This window comes from Parasteatoda tepidariorum, chromosome 1 (assembly GCF_982258835.1).
Source record: "Parasteatoda tepidariorum strain Cologne lab strain chromosome 1, Ptep-v5.0, whole genome shotgun sequence".
NCBI classification, from domain to species: domain Eukaryota; kingdom Metazoa; phylum Arthropoda; class Arachnida; order Araneae; family Theridiidae; genus Parasteatoda; species Parasteatoda tepidariorum.
The window spans coordinates 24,678,161-24,702,375 of record NC_141755.1 but is presented as its reverse complement, the minus strand read 5'-3'; the positions used below and the strand labels follow the sequence as shown (position 1 = coordinate 24,702,375).

General features: G+C 28.0%; 2 protein-coding genes across 2 annotated transcripts; both read right to left on the bottom strand.

The window, feature by feature from the left end:
* Positions 1 to 1,079: 1,079 nt before the first annotated feature.
* Positions 1,080 to 5,938, bottom strand: LOC107437876 (uncharacterized). Its single transcript, XM_087160345.1, has 4 exons — positions 5,707 to 5,938; positions 3,676 to 3,999; positions 1,925 to 2,282; positions 1,080 to 1,248 (listed from the first exon to the last, which is right to left on the bottom strand). Exons 1-3 carry the CDS (start codon positions 5,713 to 5,715, stop codon positions 1,932 to 1,934), a joined length of 684 nt encoding a protein of 227 aa, XP_087016471.1. The 5' UTR covers positions 5,716 to 5,938; the 3' UTR covers positions 1,080 to 1,248; positions 1,925 to 1,931.
* A 9,172-nt stretch (positions 5,939 to 15,110) lies between these two features.
* Positions 15,111 to 23,927, bottom strand: LOC107437869 (uncharacterized). The gene is made up of 4 exons (XM_016049997.4): positions 23,654 to 23,927; positions 17,773 to 18,102; positions 16,510 to 16,992; positions 15,111 to 15,291 (listed from the first exon to the last, which is right to left on the bottom strand). Exons 1-3 carry the CDS (start codon positions 23,654 to 23,656, stop codon positions 16,537 to 16,539), a joined length of 789 nt encoding a protein of 262 aa, XP_015905483.3. The 5' UTR covers positions 23,657 to 23,927; the 3' UTR covers positions 15,111 to 15,291; positions 16,510 to 16,536.
* Between the last annotated feature and the right edge of the window lie 288 nt (positions 23,928 to 24,215).

The following is a 24,215-nucleotide window of genomic DNA, read 5'->3' as shown; positions in this document are numbered from 1 at the left end:
AAGGATAGAGTGAGAGAAAGAGAGAGTGCGAGAAAGGGAGAGGAAAGAGTGAAAGAGAGAGTGAGAGAAAGAATGAAAGGGAGTGAGAGAAAGAGAGATGGAAGAGTGAAAGAGAGAGTGAGAGAAGGAGAGAGTGAGAGAAGGAGAGAAAGAGAGAAAGAGAGAGTGAGAGAAGGAGAGAGTGAGAGTGAGAGGAGAGAGTGAGAGAAGGAGAGAGTGAGAGAAGGAGAGAGTGAGAGAAAGAGGGAGTGAGAGAAAGAGGGAGTGAGAGAAAGAGATAGTGAGAGAAAGAGATAGTGAGAGAAAGAGATAGTGTGAGAAAGAGATAGTGAGTGAAAGAGAGAAGAAAGAGTGAAAGAGAGTAGAAAGAGTGAAAGAAAGAGATAGTGAGAGAAAGAGATAGTGAGAGAAAGAGATAGTGTGAGAAAGAGATAGTGAGTGAAAGAGAGAAGAAAGAGTGAAAGAGAGTAGAAAGAGTGAAAGAGAGAGGAAAGAGTGAAAGAGAGAGGAAAGCGGGACAGTAGAAAGGGATATAGAAACATAGAAAAAAAAGAGATTTGAATAGTATAAAATTAAATACTTTGTCTGATGTATATGTGTGTTTCGTCAAACACTAATTTGGCTTTTGTAAAGCAACGTAGATTCAGGCGAGCTTTGTTATTCTAACACTGCATCGTTTGGTCACAAAAAACTACGTAAAAATTGGATATTGTTCATTGGTTGAATGAACTGTACTGCACTTCCATTCAAATTAAACCACATTTTCATGGATTCAAGTTAAAGAGATCTCTAATTACATTATAATAGGGTTTTATCTATCCCCTAAATAAGGCTGCAACGAATTTGAGCGTTATAGCTCAATGGAATCCTAAATTTCTAACATTATATTTCGAAATTGACAAGCAAGTTTATAAGAGTAAAAGTTTCAAAACATTGAAGAATTAAAGTCGAAAGATTAATATTACCAAGGTATTGTAAATCCTATTTATAATTTTATACTTCAAAAAAAGTGTCTAACATAATTGTTAACTATATTTTTGTTAACATAATAAGAAAGTATAAAGAATATGAAACATATATTTCAATAAATAAATTTATTAGCAGACAATACACATTATGCATTCAATAAATAACTTCTACAGAAGGTGTCATCATTATCGACATCGACGAGGAGTTTGTTTTTTTCTTTTTTGTGCGTCAATCAAGAGGGTCTACTGTAAGGGATTGGAATAAGGGCCTAAATTAATTCTGAAAAAGAGAAAGATCATCATTATTGTTATGACATTCAATTTTAATGTCAAACTTAATTTCAACGAAAAAAAAAGAGTTTTGAATTTAAGAAAAACAAATTTCAAAAGTTTTTACTTTTAAAATTTTCACTTTGTTACCTTTTCTTCTGTTTTTGATCATGTCTCGAGAGAGTAGTTTTGTTTTAAATTTTATTTTGCGATCATTATTAAGTTAGTATAATATTTTATCGAGAAAATAATACACGATGGCGACACTGCAAGTTAGGCAAAATTTTGGTGTTAGCAGAAGTGGCCTACACGAATTTTCTCATTTTTAAATATATATATTTAAGAAATAAAGTTATAAAATAAACTTTTTTTTTCAAGTTTTGAGAAATTAATAAAACTTAATTTATATAATAAAAATTGATTTTATTTTTTCTTCTTCTTGCAAGACTTGTAGTAATTAGTAATAAAAACACCCAATCTTGTAAAATATTCATCAATAGTTAAGGGATAATGTTAAAGTACGATATTTTAAGTAAATTAAATAAATAAATGAAAAAATAATTAAATTAAACTTAAAATAATTAAATAAAAAATTTAAATAATTAAAAATTATAAATGTATTAAAAATAATTAAGGAAACTGAATGCAAAACTAAAATAAATATTAAAAAAATACAAACAACTTACCATTATTCTAATATCGGGAGTATCCATGAGATACAGGTGCTGGGGCGTGATGGTAACTTTGGGCAGCTGGAGCATGGTGGTAGCTGTGGACAGCTGGGGCTTGATGGACCATTTGAGCGTGAGCTTGACCATATCGTCCATAAGCTGAGTTAGCGTGTGAGTTGACACCATAGGCATTGCCTCCATATCTGCTGTGAGCTCCATGTCTGTCGTGTCCAGCACGAGCGTAAGCTCCTTGGTTATGGTGGGCAGATCGGTCCTTGTTGGCATAGTGGGCAGCTTGGGCTCCGTGGTCAGCGGTGATGGCGTGGTGACCAGCTTTCTTGTCGTAAGCGTAAGCCTTTTCGTATCCAGTTCCCTAAAGTGCACAATATTTACAATCAGAAATAACATTTAATAAACAGTAAACAGCTTGTTGTTTTTTAATTTTTATTTTAACACCTGTACGACGGAAAGGAGCTAATTTATTCAATTTTGAAACTCTTTTCTACCGCAATATGTCTGTATTTCTATATCATCAGATGTATGCATGCGTTTTTCTAAAATCCACTAAATAAAATAATACTGAAAATATATCAAGACTTCCCATGTTAAAGAAGTTTGTTTTATCTTTGAAAAAAGACCATCTTTCAGTGTCAAAAACTGATTTGTACTACACAGTAAAATCAAATTGCGGCATTACTTGCACTCAGAGTAATTCATCCGTAAAATCCATTTTTACCATAAAATAATATGCTGTAGTTTTTACAGTAATATTGATCTTAATTAGAGTGATTCAGTGATTTTACGGTAATTATTACTTCCAAAATTTTGATACATCAGAATTTTTGTTCTGTAACTTCCGGTAAAAAGGAATTTTACGATAAATAGGGCCAGATTATTTGTTTTCAAGTTTTTTACAGCGTAGTCGTGTTTGAAATAATGCATAGAATTTGGTAATTGGTTTTTATGTGCAAACTTCGTACATCGTAATTAGTAATTTTTTGCATTTATGTTTGTAGTAGTACGCAATGAGTTTGTAGTAGTACGTAATGAACTACTACTGTAGTAGTACGTTTGCTGAAAGAGTAGCCCTATGATATTGAGCACATAGGTATGATTTTAGAATAAGCAATTAAAATAAAAATAAAAATGAACACAAAAAAAACTGTATACGGAAAATTAATTATGATCTGATTTAGATTTAATTTTTTAATGAAATAATTAGCTCCTCAAGTTTTTATAAGTTAACATATCAGTCGGTAGTCTGAAAAATTCAATACAAAAACTTTTATATTTAAATATAAAAACTGGAAAACTTTTAAAAAAAATGCATTACTATTTTAATGAGATTTTAAAATAATTTCTCTAATTTTTAAAATATGTTAGCTTATAAGCAATTTAATTTTTTTATCATTTTATTATCAATATTTTTTTCTGCATTTTAAACTAAGTTATACCTTCATTATAATAAACATGTAACTTCAAAATAAGGAAGAACGAATATTTTTAAATTAATCTACTGTTAGGAAAATAATAAGGAGTACTGTTAGGGAAAGCTTCTGTCGGAAAAAGGATTTAATTGGATGAAATTTTTGTTTAAAAATGGTCGCTTTTGTAAAGATTTGAATGATAATGATCAAATTAAATTTTCAATATTTACATTTTAAATAATTAAATTTTCAATATTAAATAGATGAGTGTAATTATTAGTAGAATTTTGAGTTTTAATTAATATGTACTTAATTTTTGTTTTGGAAATAACTACCAACCTTGTCTGAAGCATAAGCTCCGGTGTTTCTGTATTTTCCATAATTGGAAGCTTGAGCTCCATGAGCATCGTGAGCGCGGTATGCTCCAATGTTGTGGTGTCCGTGAGCAGCATGAGCTCTGTCACCATATCGTCCGTGATCACCATAGTGAGAAGCTCCATGAGCACCATATCCGTGGCTTTGAGCACCATGGGCACCATAAGCATGTCCAGATGAAGCGGCGTGGTGTGAAGGTCCACGGTGGTATGAGGCTACTGGGTAAGATTCAGAAGCCATCATGTCTTCGGCCACTGCGACGGCCACAAACAAAGCGAGGATAGCGAACTGTAAAAAATAAAATAATAAATACAGTTACCAGTGCAGTTTTTTTAATGAATTTTATAATAATTTTTTTTTTTGATTTGAAAAGGTAGAGATATTAAATTGTAATAAAATATTAATACAAAATCTTTCTAAATCTTTTCGAAATTTTTTGTGTTAACATGCTATCTATTTCTATAATAAAACTAATATTAAAAGTTATATAATTGTTAATGTTGCAAAATTAAAAATATTATAAATATTTTAAAATTAATAATATTTTAAAATTTACTAACAAAAGTAAGAAATTAAAAAATTCTAACTACTCGGAATTTTTCTTGCTAAATTATGAGCACACTTTAGCTTTGATTAATGAATATAAAGTTTCATAGTTTTGATTAATAATTTTTTGAAGAGTTGAAAAAAAATTCTTTCTTCAAAAAGTAAATAATTTACTCATGGCTGTGATATGCACCATTAGTATATCATTTTGAATTTCAATAAATTATTTTGAGGAATTAGTTACAAATGGATTTATTAAATACTAGTCTTTTACAATAAATATTTAAAAAAAACTTAATTTCGTTACTTTAATGTAAATGTAAAATAAAATACTTTAACGTTGTTTGGAAATTTTAGTACTTATTTTAAATGTTTTTAATACCTGAAAATCAAATTTCGATTTTTAAATTTTGCTTGATGAAACTGAGTTAGTGCACTAGTATAAAATTTCAGTTTTTCCAGTTCAACCCTTTTCTGAACTATATTAACACTTTTCAGTAAAGCTACCGGTATTGAGTCAGTTTTGAAAATGAACGATTTTTATAATAGTGGAAATGGTTAAAGCATTGTTATGTAATTAAACATTTGACACAGTTTTAATAATGGAAGGAAAAGATTCAGAGGAGGAGAGTATGAAAGATTGAATTCTTTATTCGGCTAAGTTTAATTATAATTATAAAACGTTTGAAAATATGCTTGTCCTTATAAATTACATGCATGTTTAAAAAAGCTTCTTGGTTTAAGCTTTTAAAGATTAATAACTGGGCTTTGAGTAATGATTAACAACCTATATAATGTTACAGTTTTAGGTAACGTAACAAATTTATAAAAATTATGCAAATTTTAAAATATTGCTTTCAGTATTACGAGTTTAACATCCACAAATAAATTAACTCGACTATAATTAACTTGATGCTGATGATAACTCAAGATATCTTGAACCGTCTTGTCCAATAAGAATTGTGATCGAGATTCGGTGATCTGATTTTAGACTATCAAATTTGAATATGGCCTAAATTTTCATAGATATTTATTTATGATTTTGAAAGTTCTTAATATAAAATATTTTTAATGCAATTAAAAAGATTAAAATATTTGAAAATAAAAGATTAAAAAAAAAGATTTTTCTGAAAAAAATTGATGTCTAAAAAAGATAAAATAGAAAAAAAATTGTTTAAAAGATTTTTATTGCAATTTAGTTTTAAAATTTAATTGATTTTAAAAAATCATCAACAATTTTTTTAAAAGCAAATTTCAGATAAAAGTAATTTTTCAAAAGGAAAATTTGGACTGAAAATGACAATTTAAAACTTTCCAAACAACTAAGAGAAAATCTAATAATTTTTAAGACATTTTAAACTATTTGTATGAGTTTAAGTTCTTTTTTTAATATTTTTTACAATAACAAAATATTTTGTGAACGCTAAACTGTGAATCAAGATCACTTACCACTTTCATGGTTGTTGAATTATTCCTGCAGTTGAGGATAGAATGATGTCTTTTCCAAATCAGCGTTGGGTTTTTATACTCGATGTTTGTCGTGGTGACCCCTGCGCAAAACGGTAACCGATAGATTTTTATTAGTTGTCAAAAGAAGGGTGGTTCCCCGAAGGTGGAGCCGATTATGTTCTCGATTCCATTTTGATCGGGGCCGAAGCCTGACCCTGATCTCCAGAGGTCTGTCTGAAGCCCCCGGGCACATTTTCACACTTTCCCTCTCGATATCACTCATTTGCATGTCACAAATCAAACGAAAGGACTCGAATAAAAATTATGGAACTCTAAATGAGATTTATCTGTAATTAGATGTTTTATTTGCTTCTGTTGAAATGATATGTAAATAGTCGAGACAAGTGGTAACCGGAACCACAAATAATGTTTTCCAAGTTGACGCAGACAGTCAATGATTAACCGAAAATAGATATTGTATGGCAACGAATATACAATTGGTTTTAGGGTTTTCCAATTCTTGTCAACTGTAACTTGAAATTTCGGATGAAATGTAAAAAAATATAGATTTTGAAATAAAAACTGATTCGATGACTTTCAAAATGAATGATTTTATAAAACTTTAAAGTAAAATTTTGATCAAGTGCTAACCGGAATAATTTTTTTAATTTAAATGCCGCAGAATTTCAAACATTGCAAAATTTGATATTTTGGATGAAAAAAATAGATATTTCAGATAAAAAAGTTTATATGAAAAATTTAATTGCTGCGATCTTTCTTAAATTTTTCATAAATAAACTTAACAATATCAAATCTTTGAATTTTTATTTCTATTTTTTAACCGTCATTGAACAACAGACCCAATTTTGGGTTTACTGCTATTAATGTTCAACTCCGTAGCCTTGTAATTTTGAACCCAATCCAGAAGACAAGGGAATTCCTGGACCAAGTATTGGGAGAAATTTGACTTCGCGGAGGACTTTTCGATGCATTCGTGTTAACGCGCATTGGTGTTACATGGAGAGGAAAGCCACGAAAACCTTACACGGTTTGCCTGACAGCAAGGAGGCTCAAACCCATGATCTGTCTACCACTGAGGATACATTGCTTCAGCATTGTAGTCGGTGTGAGCCGAGTGCGGAATTTGTTTCGACCAGCCATCACAGGGAATCGAACCCTGCTCACTTTATTGGGAGGCTTGCGCTTAAATTTTTGGGCAGGTGGCTAATTGAAAAAGCAATAGGGATAACAATTTTCAGGTTGTTATGAACATACATAATGTTTGGAAACCTTTCGTAATATGCCGTACACTGAGCTATTACTGTATATTCAAATAGATTTAAAATTTATAAAATAATACGCTAAAACTTGATCTCTTAAGTTTCTATAAGAATAGTTTAAATGCAAGCATTATACTAGTAGTAATTTAGTTGTGTAATTAGTTTTATACTTCCCCAAATTTTACTCAAAATATTCCCTGCTTGAATATATCAAGATTTTCCTTTAGTTTAAATCCATTATTCTAGTACATTATATTATATTGAGAATATATTATATTATAAGAAGATTATATTATTATTATTTTTTTTTTTCGAATGGTAGGCACTGAACTTTATTCGTTTCGCCTTGGAAGATGCCAGAGTTGTTACTCATTTCGCGTTACCCAGTGGGCACCTGTGAACCAAAGTCACGGAAGCGAGTAACATTGACTACGCCACACTGCCACAAACCCGTTCATAGGGTGGGCCACATTCACTCATCACACACAACAGAGGACAACACAAGAGAGAGAAACATCCATGCCTAGAGCGGGATTCGAACCCGCTGCCATTGGTTTCGCAGTCAGGCACGCTAACCACTCGGCCGCCTGGATGGCAAGATTATATTATGATTTTAAAAATTTTTAGAAATGTGTTATAAATAAAGTTTAGTTTAATGATAAAAGTGGCAATTAACTTTCTTGAATGAAATTTTTATTACATGAGAATTGGTAAACTTATTTGTCAAACTTTCTTAAAATCATTCACAAATTTTTAAACAGTTAATAGCAATAACAAAATTTGCTTAAATTTTTCTGAAAAAAAAGTTCAAATTTGATATTTTTAATGGAAATAAAATATTTATTTTGTAGAATGAGTACATAAAATAAAATCTATGTTAAGATTTCTAAGTTGAAGTGTAAGGGGCAATATTTAGACTATTTTCTTAAAAGAGACTTTTTTGATTAGTTTTGAGGAAGAAATTCTCTAGAAATTTTAAGTGCTATTCAAACTTGTAGATGGTAATGAAATAAAGTCTATTTAACAGATAAGAATTATGAAAATTTGCTCTTACAATACTGAAACTTTCATTTTAAAGACTTTTAAAGTGTATATCTAGTAGTGCCATAAGTTCTGATACAAAAACTTGAGAACTGCTGTGACTCAAATGCAGAAACGAATTTCAAATCTCGTCGTTAGACAATTGGCAACATTTTTCAAAACATTGTAGTCTCTCACACATTTTATTCTATATTAATCTATTAAGGCTGTTTTTCGAAGGCTCTGTCGTTTCTTGAAATAACACTTTTTTTACAAACAATAAGGTAATTTTGTAATTGCTGTGAGTTTGGAATTCTGTGAGTTCTGACTACTGGGTTCAGTTTAGTCAATCTTTAACCAGCGCATTCAAAGATAGTTCTGAAAATAGCTTAAAACGTCAATACGAGTAAAAGCTACAGTTTTGAAAATTTTTATTTAATTTTTTTATGATTAAAAAGTTACTACAACGTTGCATTATCTGGGCTCACAAATATTTTGAAGAAAATTGATAATCATTGCTTTTGATAATTAACATCTAAGAAAAAAAAATCTCGCCAAACAGGCAATTTTCAAAAGCAAAAATTCAATAACTTTCTAAATATTTAGCTTATTTGTCCATTTTGAAACCTAGGTAGTTTAAAATTATAGCTTTGCCTCAAATGTAAGACACTTAAAATGTGGATTTGTAAATTTTCCTTGGTGAAAGAGCTGCGAAAAACTCTGTTCTTGCAGGTAAATGGCCGTAGAAAGTAATAGTTACTTTTCCATTAGAAAAAAAAGACTGAAGAATTTATAGGAGGATATGAAGACTCTTAAGCATTTAGACGTTAAAAAGTTATAGTTTATTTATAGAAGTGATACCAAAATCATTGCATTCCGTAGTAGAAGCAGTTGTATTTGCATCAATTCTCCTCCGGGAGAGAATCGCTACATGTTCTTATCGAAAGAAGGCTCTTCTCGCTAAGCAGATGCATACGTCAAAAAGAATTTCGTATAGTGTATGAAACGAAGATTTTAAACTTAGAGGTTATCGAAGAATAACTGAACATTTTCATATTAATGAATTAAAGCCTCCGAAGGCACTCTAAGTCAAAACATTGTTGTGGTGACAAACGATCAATTTTGTTAGCAACAAGAAATATTTCTTATTTCATTTTTACAAGACATATTTCTTACTTCATTTTTGGCGAGAATTCTAAAATTATATGTTAAGGGAGGTAATTAGGAAACATCTTGTATCATGCGACACTTACATTTTCATGTTGTTTAAGGAGGTAAAATAGTTTTATAATTTTAACTATCGAATTTAAAGAGTATTTAATAAAAACTATAATTTTCTTAATATTCGCATACAAACTATAATTTTCTTAACATTTACATATAAACGCATTTCGTACAACTAATAAAATGTATTTTTTAATTTAGGCAGTGTATGAGAATTGATCTTGTAGCAGAATATTTTTCTTTATTTTTTAGTTTGTTATAAGTCTCAAAATGACCTTGAGTGCTGTCCGAAAACCTTGGCCTTAAGTCAATTTCAGAAACTTTTCCTTTCAAAGAACAATGAATTCTGAATGCGGAAATGTTCTAGAAAAGATATCAGTAGCTAATTTTCCTCCGTCGATTACAGTTTCAGTTACTTGCACTCAAGACTTTTGAAGTCTGAATAGGGTGTGGTTGAAAAGTTTCTTCTTTAGTTTTTACGTTGGAGGAAATTTTTAATTGTTTTTATTTTTGAAACTGTCTTGTTTTTACCTGCTTATGGCACATATATTTGGCTGTAATTCATTTCATTCCAATTTTTTCTCATAGTTAGCCGCCAGAACAAAAATAACATTTTAAAACCGACATCACTTTCTAAACACTGGAGACTTTTTGTGTCACCAAAGGTTATGTTGACTAAAATGTAAATTTCATTAATTATAAATGCTGTGGTACCCGCCCAAATGTTGACTTACACTCTCATTAAATTCGAGTATTTTGAAGTAATTAATTATATTTTTTATTATTTATGCAGCATAGCAAAGTTCATAATTATAAAATTATTCAGAATTTCAAAAAATAATAAAATATGAAAAAGGGGATAAAATTCATATTATTTCCTCCTTGTTTTTTGAACAAAAACGATAAATCACAAAAATAAAAGTCTAGTGTCTAAATTATCTAATAACAAGTTACAAACTTGTATTAAATCAATGAATATATCTACATTTTTTTCAATTTAAATTTAGAAATTGCCATTTCGTCACTAATTATGAATAAGAAAATGTTCAGAAAAGAAGAAAGAAATCCAAATCAACATTTATTAATCTGCTTTCTATGGATATTCGAAACACAAGTTTGTCTTCAAAAAATTGATAGCAAATTCTTTTTTTCCATAACTAGTCTGGAAGATATTCTCTTATAGTTAATTACATCTCTGTTTTCTCAACACAATTTAATTGAAAGGCTGGCAAAATATTTCGTTGTTTTATCGCGTACCGGTAAGGTTAATTCTTTTTTATATTTTATCGTATGCTTGTTTAGGCGGTGAGGGTGCGATTGTTCCTGTTTTTCAGTGGCGCCATCTATGGCCAGGAATTCGACTTCTGCCACGCCATTCTCACAGCCACAACCCGTTTATAGGGCGTGTCACATTCACCCACAAAGGACATAGAACACAGAGAGAAAGAAACATCCATGCCTTGCCCGGGATTCGACCCAGAACCTTTCTGATGCAAGGACAGTTCCCTGCCCCCTACACAGGCCAGTCGGCGGTAAGGTTAATAATTTAGATTATAGGCATAATTTTTACGAACACAAATTTGGGGAACTTTAACAATTTATGGATCAGTTGACAAATTTTTGATTACTCTCTACAAGGAAAGATATGATTGTAAGCATATTCAAATATAGATAAAGTGCGTATTACATCGGATACAAATATTAATTTTGTATTTCATATAACAAAAAAAAATTATTATTATATCTTTATTTTTTGTAATTATGTAACCACGAGTAGGTTTCCAAATAATGCAAGTAAATACAAAATGAATGAAAAGGAAATATGTCTGATAATTGTTAAGTTGAATAATATGTTGAATAATAAGGTAAGATGAGTAACAAATTTAAGGTAATAGTATTAGTTAACCGGAATTTGACTAACGGTGGTTCACACGACGCATTAATATTATTGTAATACGTATATTAGCAGTTACGCCGACCGGTCTGTGTAGGAGTTAGGGAACTGTCCTTGCACCAGAAAGGTTCTGGGTTCGAATCCCTGGCAAGGCATGGATGTTCTTTCTTTCTCTGTACTATCTGTCCTTACTGTGGGAGCAACGTTGGCCCACCTAATATGGTGCCGCTGAAAGAGTGGTCAACAAATCTGCCCTTAGATGCCTGTATCATACCCAAGAGGGTCATTCTAAAAGGTGGGCATTGGAGAAAAAAAATATTAGCAGTTACTAAGTCCAACTTTTTATTCTTAAACTTCAAATTTGTCTAAACCCTGACAGTTCTGATTACTATATTTTAAGTTCTATACTTGTCTATTCCTATTTTTTCAATATGCATATGTTTTTTTTTTTAATTTTTTGTTGTTGTTTCTAATGTCACTTGCTAATACAAGCAAGCCTGCTTGGTGAAATCAAGCGAATTTAAGGCAGAAGGTGCTCTTCTTGTTTTTCAGTGGCTCCATTTATGGCCAAGAATACGACTTCAGCCATAAACATGTCGCAGTTCATTTATAGGGTGGACCCATTCATAGATCTATTCATTCATTCATTGGAAGTATTATTATTTTTAATTGCTTTCAAAATTTTGATTTCTTTACTTAATATGCAATTTTCAAATCTGATTTAGCTGCATTTTTGCCTTTTTTCGGTTTTGAAAAATGTATTTAAAAATTTATTTGGAATAATTAAAAAAAATTTTTAAGTGCTTTTTTAAAGTTTTATTCTATTAATTTCATAAGGGTTTTGTTCTTGGTCTAGGTTTTGAGTTAATTTTGTTTAATTGATTAGTTTGCTTTTTAGGTTAAATTTAATTCTATGCAAAGTACAATTAATGATTATTTCATGGCGCATGTCTCGTCGCACGCTCAAACAAGGAGCACTGAAGATAATCTTGACTTAGGGATTATTTCGGATAAAAAGATACTAAGTCAAATTTTGTGTTTAAATAAATTAAAAAATATAAAAAATTTAAAAAGTTTAAGAAATTTAAAAATAAAAATTGCAAAACTTGTCTTTTAGCTGATAATTCACAAATTGACTGCCATTCCAATGTATTATTTTGCAAATGTTTTAATATAATTTATTTAATTCAATGTAATTGCTGCAGTTCATGTTATATTGGTCAAACTAGTTTAGAATTTAATAGGATAATTAATTCTCACAGACCTGCTATAAAAATTTTAAATAGTATTAATAATAATAATAATAGTAATAATAATAGTAATAATAATAATAATAATAATGGTTCAACAGATTATGAAATTTTCCTTTTTCAATTTCATGATTTTAATAATTTTACTTTTTTTATTTTGGATTTTATGGATAATTTAGATAATTAGGTTTGATTTAGAAAATATTTATGTTAGCAGTCTTAAAACCCTTTTTCCATATGGTTTAAATAGTAAATTTAATGGGGAAGGTACTATTGATATTGATAACTATTGTGTTTATAACAAATTTAAAGTTTTTAATTTTCCCAGAGCTTTTAGTTTTATGTATAGATATAAAAGAGGTAGAGGTAAAAGGGTTGGAAAAAATATTGAATTCGATGAATTTTCGAAAATTTGTAACTATTATGTTAACCTTAATAATAATTTTATTATTAGGAAATAAATTTTTGGATTTAAAAATAAAGTTCTTAAATAAAATTAAATTTGATACTGAGCTTATTAAATCTATTGTTTTGAATTTGGTTAAATCAAAGCTTGGGGTTAATAAAACTGATTTTCTTTTCAAAAAGGTTAAATTGCTAGGATTTCATAAGTTATTGATTGTTTTTCCGATATTTTTCCTTAAAAACAAGTTAAAGTTTCAGCTGCCTATAAATATTCCTCTACTTTAAGAAAAGAGGTTTGTAACTATAATTTTTTAAGTCGGAATTTAAATTATATTTCATTGTCTGATTGTCATTGTAATGAAGAAGAATATTCTAAATATATTGATAAAGAATATGGTCACCTTTATTACAGGAAATTTAGAAGTTGTTGGAGATCAAGATTTAATTAGTATTATGAGTAAGGGTTCAAAATTCAGAACTAGGTGTAAAAGGAAAAATATGATTTTACTTTATAGGTTAAAAGAGATCTTGATTTTTTATAGCTAAAATTTCTAGGAAATATCATTGACCCGTTGAAGGTTTTACAGAATGGAAAACAAAAATAGTGGAAAAAGTTAAATATAATTTATTTAATTCCAGGTTTTTTATTTATCCTAAGGGTACCATTATTGATTATGAATTGTTTGAAAAGATTAAATTTCTTAAAAATAAGTTTATCATTACTGTTCTTGATAAAGCATCTAATAATTTTTGTATTATGTGTAAATATTTTTTCAAAAAATTAATTATTGAGGAATATAATGCTAATAATACTTATTTAAAATTAAAGGAAGATAAAAAAGTTATTGAAAAGCGATTAATTAAAGTTTAAATTGAATGGAATTACTTTTCCATATTTATTTCCTGTATTTAAATTTTTAAAAATTCAGTAAAATTTAGATTTATTGCGTGTGGTACATATTTTTATAATTCTAGTATTAGTAAAAAGTTTTTTTTAATTTTCCTAAAATTAATTTAATTAAGATTGAAAAAGAGAAAAATATTGTTATTGATAGTAACGTTAAGGTTTTGAATTTTATTAATAATAATGTGGTTTCTAATATTAATACTTTTGACTTTGAAAATTTGCACACTAGTATACCACATGCACAAATAATTGATATTTGTAGTGGCATTTTTGATAAATATTTATTTAATGGAAATATTGATAAATCTTGTTGGATGGATATTTGTAGGTTTAATATTTTTGAAAATGTAATTCTTAATGGCCTTAATTTTTATAAACAAAATATAGGGATTCCGCAAGGTAATTCTTTTTTTGGTGCTTTTGATAATATTTCTTTAAATTTTTTTGAAGCTAAATTTAGCGAGTTTAGTGATTTTAAAGCTTTTAGATATATTGACGATTTAATTTAGTTTAATTGTGATAATTGTGATTTTATTTTTAATATTTATCCTAAAGAATTGGTTTTGAAGAAAACTAATGAAAATTGCTTAAATGTTGAGTATTTAGATTTTAAAATTGATATTGTTGATAAACAACTTAAAATTGGGGTTATTTAAAAGAAAAGCTTTTAATTTTAAAGTTGCTGTTTTCTAAATTAATCATGCCGCTAATAAGTATATTTCAACTTTTTAATATTTCCAGAGAAATTCAAATGTGATTGGTAAGTCAGCGTGTTTAAATAGTATAATGCATAATCGTTGTTATGGCAGTTTTTATCTCGAGAATTAAAATAATCATTTGGTAATCCAAAATAATATTTTGAGTTCTCTAGAAAGTTAGTGCCGATTTTTGATAAGTTGTGTGTGGTGAATAAATTATAATGATAGAAAGCAAATTACATGTGTATATGATAGAAACTCAGAAATCGAAAAATAATATCTCTTCGTTGGACTAACTAAAGACAACACTCCAAATAAATCGAAAAGAGCCATATTTAATTCGACGAATTTGAGGCCTTTGGTAAGTCTGTAAAAATCATTAGAACTTGGTTAGGATGTTGTACCCAATCCTTTATACTCACTTGACCTTTTGATCTAAGATATTTAGTTATTTCTGCCACTGTAAAGCTACTCAATGGAAAAACCATTAACTCAGTGGACGAGATCAAAACACACGTGACAAATGTTTTCGTTAAAAAGAAAACTGAGCGGTATTTTTTAAATTGCCTGTTAGATGAAGAAAGATTATAGAACGAAATTACTCTCTTATTGTTTAATAAAAGCATTCCAAAATTTAAATGTCCTTTTTTTTCATTTTTTCTTTTAGTATCGGCTAGGATTTTTCAGACAGTTCCACGTGTAATAGTAAAAGCAAAATGAACTCAGTCAAAAATAAATGTAAAATTTATTTCTTAACATGAATATTGAACATTGCATAATTCACACTGAGCAGTAATTGTACTTCCTTCTCCTCCCATTCTACAACAATGTGTGTAGCTGCCACTTATGATTCTTAGTGTTCTCATCCTGAAATTGGCTTGCACAGATTTCCATGGCATTATGACATCTAGAATAAATAAGTGAGTTTTTACGCTTGCTAAATTGTAAATAAAAATAACTTATTAACAGTTACAAAAACACATTAATTATAACTTAAATGGACTTTCTTGATTACCATTTTAAAATTGAAGTGATGGCTATAATGAAAAAAAAAACTTGTTCGTGGCAGCGAACGCATTAGTCATTTTTGTGGTTTATCACGGTATTACAATAATACTTTAAATTCGAAATTACTTAAATTCAATATACTCACCGAAGTAATAACTTGAGATTTTTGAGAAAAATACACTTCTTTTTTTAAAAAAAAAATTATAAATTATACAAAATTAAACGGGGATATTATCACTTATTGATTCAAAATAAAATTTGAATTGCAGTTTTTGAAATTGCTGATCATAAATTAAGTAAGAATATTCACAAAAAAGACAAAATTTAATGGTAAAAATAATCAGACACACATTAAACCTTAAAGCAAAATTTCAGTTAAAAAACTATAAAGTATACCATTATACTGTATATTTTTTCATCAAATACTTAAACGAACAAATTACCATGTAAATAAAAAACAGGAAAGGTCTCTTAGTCACACTCACTGAACATGAGACGTTTGAAACCTGCTACTCATAACAAAGGATTTCCTTAAAATTTAAAATTATGAGACCAAACGCTTTTTTTCGACAGAAATTTTTTTAATTTTTTTTAATGACTTTTAGAGCTTAATAAAACGGCACATTTAAAAATATTATTTATTTTATTGAAATATTATTTATTTTATTGCATTTGTAAATTATTGTGTGAAAATTTATTTGTTTAATAATTACTCATCATAATTTTTAATAGTTAATTAAACTTTTAGCCATACGTAGTTTTTATAAAAATATCAGATGTTCAATGACTTGAATTGTACTTTCAAATTTAATACTTTTTGACTGAATTTTTTTAGACTATTTCAGAATTATAGTTTGATTGCTCACTTGTAAGATGTCCTTCTCTTTTAAAAAAGAGTACTCAAACTTGAATATCAGGAAATCAAACTTTTCATTTTTTTAATTACTTTTTCAACATGCAAATTTTAATTTCTTCAAAAAAAAATTAAAGCTGATGTATACTTTACCTCATAGTTAATTGAATATTAAAGTTTATATATATATATTAATGTATTATAATATAATGTAATAGTCTGAAAGAAAAGTCTAATAAAATATCTATTAAAATAAGTGTTTACTTTTATTTGGCTTTAATTGTTCATTATTTAATAATGATATCCATATCCTGGTCCCTTGAAGTAAACCTTTGAGTAACCATGACTACTTCCATACTTGGTTGCATAGCCATGCCCATAAGCTGGAGCATGGTGTACAGCTGGGGCATGATGAACAACGGGAGCATGGTGAACAACAGGGGCATGATGAACAGCGGGGGCATGATGAACAACAGGAGCATGTACGACTGGGTGTGCCACTACTTTGTGAACGACAGGGTGGCCATGCGCTACGTGACTGTTGTGACCATGAGAATCGTGTCCATGACCTGATTTGGCATAACCATGAGATCCATAGCCATGTCCTGCATGTTTGCTGTGAGCTCCATGGCTGTTATGACCGCTGTGTCCATGAGCACCAGTGTCATGGTAAGATTTTACAGCGTGATCTCCGTAAGTTTTGTGGTCAGATCCATGATCAGCAATAATGTCATGGTGTCCACTAACCTACAATGGGAATAATGCATATGAGAAACATAATAAATATCTAAGTTAACTCAGTAACGGTTTCAGCATACATTACGTTTGGTTTAATATAAACCTATACAGTGCCTGCCGCGCTTTGAGATAACAGGTACAAGGTCGACACTACTAGCTAAACTGATTACAAGATTTGCATTTTGTTATCTTAAATCTACGTTTAATATTTTAATTAAACGTGAGTTACTTTTTTTAACCAACTGCCGAATCTGTAAGTAAGAAGTCAAAATTTAACCTGCAGTCTTCTCCACAAAACAAAATGTCAAAACTTTGCCCGTTTGCTGAAATATCAGTGATTTAATTTACGGAAAAGTTTTAAAATTTTATTATGTTTGTTCGAAAGAAGATCAAATTAGATAAAAGTTTACTGCATCTACCTTCAATCTAAATATATTTCACGAATAAAAATTGTATACAGATCGGTAATCAACACAGTTCTGTCTTGGTGCCATGTTTACTGCTCAGTTCTGTTTTAATTTTGAGCAAGTCACTATGCTCAAAAATGAGTACATGGGATCTCCAAATTCGACTTTTTTTGTTTTGGAGATGCTTCGACAATTTTTTTAATTTTGAGAAACACTTATTTCAACATCAGCTATTAACGACAAATTAAGTAATATTTTCGTTACGTTACTTATTATGAGAACGTCAATCATGCAATTACGTTAATATATATACTATTAACTGTACGAAATCATGATTTTTTCAAACACAGAAAAGGCTATTACTATATTAATGATTACACACCTTATCATAATGGTATGCCTTTACGTATCCCTCTCCCTTATCATGGCTGTAAGCACCATGGTCTTTGTATTTTCCATAGTGTGATCCATGGTCTCCGTGAGCGGAATGTGATCCATGAGATCCAATGGCGTGATTTCCATGAGCAGAGTATCCATGATCTCCATGATGACCATGACTACTCAAAGCATTATGACCATGAGATCCATAATCTGAGAGATGATGTCCATGAGAACCATGTCCATGAGCTGAAGCAGCACTGATGTGATCATACAGAGGATATGGGTAAGCGTTAGCTACAACAACTGAGAGCGCCAATGAAAGAAGAGTGAGCTGAAAAAGAAACAATTGAAAATATAAGAATGAAATTAATAAAATGCTTACTAATTACTTTCATAGAGAAATTAGTAATGATTTGAGTAAATATATATATTTTTGTGATAGATCTTTTGCACAAAACTAACACAGAGACTAAATTACATGGAGTTAATGTAGTAGAAAAATAACCCCTTACAGTTACTCCGATGACAATTGCACTCTGAATAATTTGTTTACCACTATTCATGACTGAATTTATTAACTAGTTGTTATTTTCTTAGGTCTTTTAAGACACCATTAAATATTATAATTACAATATTATATAGGTATTATACTGGAGTTAACGTTTGAAATTATTCTTTAGATATTTCGTTTGTTAAGTTTGTGTGCAAATGGAATAGATTTTCTTCGCCAAACTCAAATTTTATTTTTGTTTTATTAGAACGGTGTATATTAAATATTTTTCTCGGTCAATTGAATAAAAAAATAGCTGCCTTTATACATGACTTCAATATTTCTAACATTTTAAAATAATTTTACCAATTAGCAAAAAATTCACAAATATTTCATAATAATATTCGTAAAAAGTTAATATCATGAAGACCGTTTTAACATTTCTAATCTCTACATTGATGGGAGTTATTGTCTAATTATTATACATTTTCAATATTTTAATAATAAAAATTCTATAAATTAAATAATATCTACATATATATTTCTCTTACTCGGAGACAAAGAAAGTTCTCATTTTCTTTTCGCGTCGGCAACAAAGTGTTGAAATATCGAGCATGTGAGCTGCCATAAGCATGAAAAAGTAAATTTACATGTTTACAAATTCCTAGTTGAAAATTCTTTTCGCGCGATTAAAACAAAAAACTGAAACAAACTGAGTTATAAGTTGGGAACATTGAAATGTTAAAAAGGAATAATTCATGTCAGCAAAGTTTACTATATTATGTTTTAATTTTACTTATGCAGGCTCAACAATAAGAAAAGGCGTGCTCGAAGAGCAGAAGAAAGCGTTAATGACAATTACGAAAGACGTGACATTAAGAGAATACGTTTTTTTTTAAGAGACTTGCCGTTTTACGCACTGTTTTTTAAAAGTATAATTAATGTTTTGTTTCTGAAAGTTTTTTTTCATTGCAAGTCATTTATTTCAATTCAAATATTTTTAATTTCACAACTTATAAGTGACTAAAATTTTTTATATCTGAAAGAGAATAAATTAAATACATGACAATTCAGAAAAATTAAGTACAATATACGGCTCTAATGATTTAAATATTTTTCTTATTTAGCAAAGAAAAATTATGGAAGAACTAATTTATGGACAAATTAAGATTTTTAATATTTAAATATTTAATAATGATTATAGTTTTGATATAGTGTTATAAACTAAAAAATAATATTTTAAATCAATTTGCCTTAAAATTAAACATAAGTAGAATCTCTGCGAAATTTGGTATATCAATTGGAATAAATTATTTATCCATACAAACTTTAAAAAATTTGGTATCAATCAAGGTAAGAGATTAATAATCAACCAAAATCCTTCAAAATTAAGTAATAATCATTAAAATCGTAACTATCACATTGAACTTATGCACCAATCAAAATACAACGCTGATAAACATTTTGTAAAGTTTTAATATAATTTAAAATGATTGAACACTCATAAAAAGGGCTTGAAACTAAATATTAATCACGATAAATTAACAGTAAAAATTTCATCAAATTTACTTTGTAAACTAAAATACGAAGCTCATAAAAACTTTGTATGTTTGAATATCATCTAAAGTAATGATTTATCCTGAAAAATGATATAAAACTAAATGATGATCATGATAAATTTCTCACAAATACTTATATACAAATCAAAAAACAATATTCATTACTTATATTTTAATGAATATCATCTGAAATAATCATTAGCCTATACAAAATACTTAAAATTAAAACATTCATCATGATAAATTAAGCACAAAAATTTCCATAAATATTAATCATGGTAAGTCACCCACAGAAGTTTCTTAAAAGTAAATATTAATTATGCTATATATCCATAAAAATTCCTTCATATTAAATATTAATCATGATAAATGAATTAGCCCTAAATATGATCAGAATGCTGTTTCCTTCGAAACTAAATGTATTAAAATGTATAAAACTGTAATAAGCGAGACAAAGGTTTGAAATAATGCTTTTTGACGAGACCTGTTTTCATAAGTAAGGAATCTGCAATTTGAAAGTCAACAATTCATGCGATCAGTCAAATCAAGGTCATTATCGATCATTATTGTTTTATTGTTGAGTGAAGGAACTATTATCTGAAAATTTAAACACGTTGCATTGTTAGTTATTGTTGCATTGAAAGTTTTATTATCTTGTCAAATGTGCTAAGGAAAGGAATATCATCCCATAAAAGATACAAATTAAGTTATATACATATTTTAAAAATGTTACGTGTAATATTAAATCAATAAAAATAATAGTATTTTTGCAGATTTATGAAGATTATGAGATGAATATTTTATGATATTGTTTGAAAAATTTACTTATTCTTATTATAAGCTTATATTACAATAATTGCTTGTCCCTAAAAAGATATTCATAATAATTATTTTATTAATCCATCATTTTATAAATATATTTATCTTTAAAGTCAAAGTTTTATAAAGACTTTTTTTGACGTTTACTATAATCTGATATTTATTTTATTCACAGATTAGAATGAAATTGATAGAAAAATTTATTTAAATAAATAATAGCGAAGACTAGAGTAAAATAGAGACAATGATAAGGTTAAGTTATAAGCAATAACAACGAATAATTACGTAATGAAAAAAACTAAACATTCTTTATATGACTTAATATTTTATTAAATGTTTTTCCAACTTTAAATTATAGATTAGCCTATTATTAAAGAAAGCATCAAATTTCATGCTATTATAAAGTAAGGCTTATTAAACTGTACATATAAATAAAATTTTTGTTGTTATTGTCATGTTATTATTACAAATTATATTATTATTATTAGAAACTATGCTATTACTATAAATTATATTATTAAAAGAAATTATGCTATTATTAATATAAATTATATTATTAATATAAATTATATTATTAATATAAATTATATTATTAATATAAATTATACTATGCATATGAATTTCATAAACTATAAAACTTCTCATTTTATTATATAAGAGCCATGAAATGAAGCAAAATTTTTTTCGGAAACAGAAAAATACTCTCATATGTATTTTGAAAATAAAAATTAAGAATAATAATAATATATTCTAACCTTTCTTTGAGTAAAGTATTTACAAATAAATATTTTGCCTACATTTCAGTTTTAAGAAAAAATTAGATGCATTATTTTATATTTAAATTTTGTTTATTATTTTAAATTATAAATATGTATGTTTCAAAATAATTAATTTTTTTTAAAAGGATTTTGATTTAGAAATTTTAAATTTTATTTATGTTAAGCAATAAATTATTGAGATTTATAAACCAGTCGTTTGATTCTGACAAATGATTTTTTTAAACATTTTGTTGTCCGAATGTTTCAAATTTCGTTCTTAATTATTTTTGCCAAAAGTAATGCTTTAAGATAAATTTATATAGATAACCGTTTGAAGTTTTCTTACCGAAAATTTCTTTTGTAAATCATTTAAAACAATAAGGCAATAAGAAAGCAATTAAATGTTGCATTTTTGGAATCAGTTAAACGATAAATTTATTTCAAACAATTTTGATCTGGAGTTTTATTTTTAATTGCACAAATTTTATTTATTTCAATTTAAAATAAGCGTTTTAATAATAACGTCATCTGAATTTATTGAACATAATCTTTGTAGAATGTAAATTTTAATTGCAGAAATGTAAATTTCTATGGATATTGAAAATTCCTAATTCCCAATGAAGCAAACTTTTGGAAGGAGATTAAAATTTTTAAATTATCTTAATTTAATTATCTTTATTAATTAGCTCTATTTAAGTATCTTTAATTTTTTAATTATCTCTTAACAAATATTAAAATAAGGGATCGTAAGTTAGAAAACGTAATAAGATAATTATATTTAATATTTTTATTTTATAGTACGTTTAATATTTTTACATCATTTAATAGTTTTACTTTTAGGTTTCATTAGATAATAAAACCGTTATAAGCAGAAAAAGAGAGCATTTTGAGAATTCCTCCAAATGAAACTGAACAGTCAATTTTTACAAAAAAAAAAAAAAAAAAAAAAAAAAATTAAATATTCAATATTTCTGACATCAAAAATTTCCAATAATCTTTTCTACCTGTATCAATACATAAACAGGCTAAAAGGGATTATAGTTCAATAATTCAAATCGTAACAGATAAATGCGTTTTTAGATTTACAGTCCATTAATTTTGATTTATTATAAACTAAAACCTAGTTTTAAATTACATAAAATTAATTTTTGCTTTAATTAAACAAAAATTTATTAAAATCATCTGTAATTATTGAAAAAAAACCCACTGAAATGTAATTATTATCGAAATTGTGTAATAAATTTAGTTTTGAATTTATGAAGTCATGAAGTGTTGTTAAAGAAAACTCAAAATCCGCTGAAAGTAAATGTAATAGAAAATATAATTGACTCTGAAAAAATAATAATTAGACACTCTGAGAAAATTTTAATTATATTTTTCTGATTATTTCTATTTTTTCACAAGTATCAATATTAGGATTATAAAAAAATAGAAAATTCTTTAAATATTTGTAACTACTATATGGTTAGTTGAGTAGGATTGAACATCTAAAATAAGGAGAAAAAAATTGAATATTGCTTAGCTTTTTCCTACTTAAACGGATAATTTGATTTTATCATGAAATAATTCCAACTTCGAAAAGCTCTAATCCCCAGTTATAACTATAGAGTCCAATAGCCTTCTTAAGATTCAGTGACAAAAATATTGTAAAACATTTGGTACATTTTATCACTTAATATTATTTTAAGATCATTTTTCCTTTTTGCATGTCTCTGCAAAGCGATTATCGATGCAATAATATAACAAAATTTGATTCGCTGGTCGGAGTTTGATTTAATTGCAAAGAAAAAGAATAAGAAAGGAAAGAAGTTAGATTAACAAAATTTTATGGGATATATCTAGTTTAATATTCAAGTTTATTGGATATCGTTTCAAGATCAAAATGTAAAGACATGTCACACATCAAAATGTAGAGACACACAGTAAAAATGTCTCACAATATGTTAAAATTAAAACTTATTATTTTTTATTGTAAAAATTAAAATTATCCAAAAAGGTTAATTAAGTTTGATTAATTGGATTATTAAAAAAAAATACTTTATTGGCAATATGAGTTAACTTTCCTCTAAGCAGCATATTTCTAGGCAAATATCGTATTTTCTACCATAAAACTCAGGCCCCAGGAGGGTAAAAAAGAGGTAAGATGTCCCGCTTTGGAATATACCAAAGATTTGGTTCGTAATATACCAAACCTTAACCAAAACCATTATCCTTTCACAGCAAGTAAATGAAACTTAAAAATCCTAACTAACTCACCATTTTGGCAATTTGAGCGACTATATCCAAAAGACGTAGAATTATCTTTGGCAAAGCTAGAGAATGATTCCTTAGCACCCGATGCTATGCAAGTGGTTACGCTTCGGGCGCTACCCAGCTTTTATAGTTATGTAAGATTGCAGAGATTCGGGGGACCGAGTTTTCAAGAAAAGAATGGCCGTTGAATCTATGTGGACAAGAAATAAAACAAATTAAAAAAAAAATAAGTATGAAAGAAAGCGCCGTTGTGTTAACAATGGATTGGCGTGGCTATGGTGAAAGTGAATACTTTTAGTTTACAAATTGTCTTTCCAATCTGATCTGCAAAGGAGGTCACTATCCGGATGCAATGAAGGGGGGTTGGGATCCATTATGTTCCGCTGTTTAGATTTACGGAGCTGTTAATGCGGAGTCATACAATGGAAAAATGGACTGTTAAGATTACGATGGAGAGGTCAAGGAGGAAAAAATGTATTTCGTTCTTTAGATGTTTTGTTAATTTTTTGTTTTGTTGGGGGGAGTGTTACAAATTGTTTTGGGTGAAAACGTTTCAGGTGTTTGG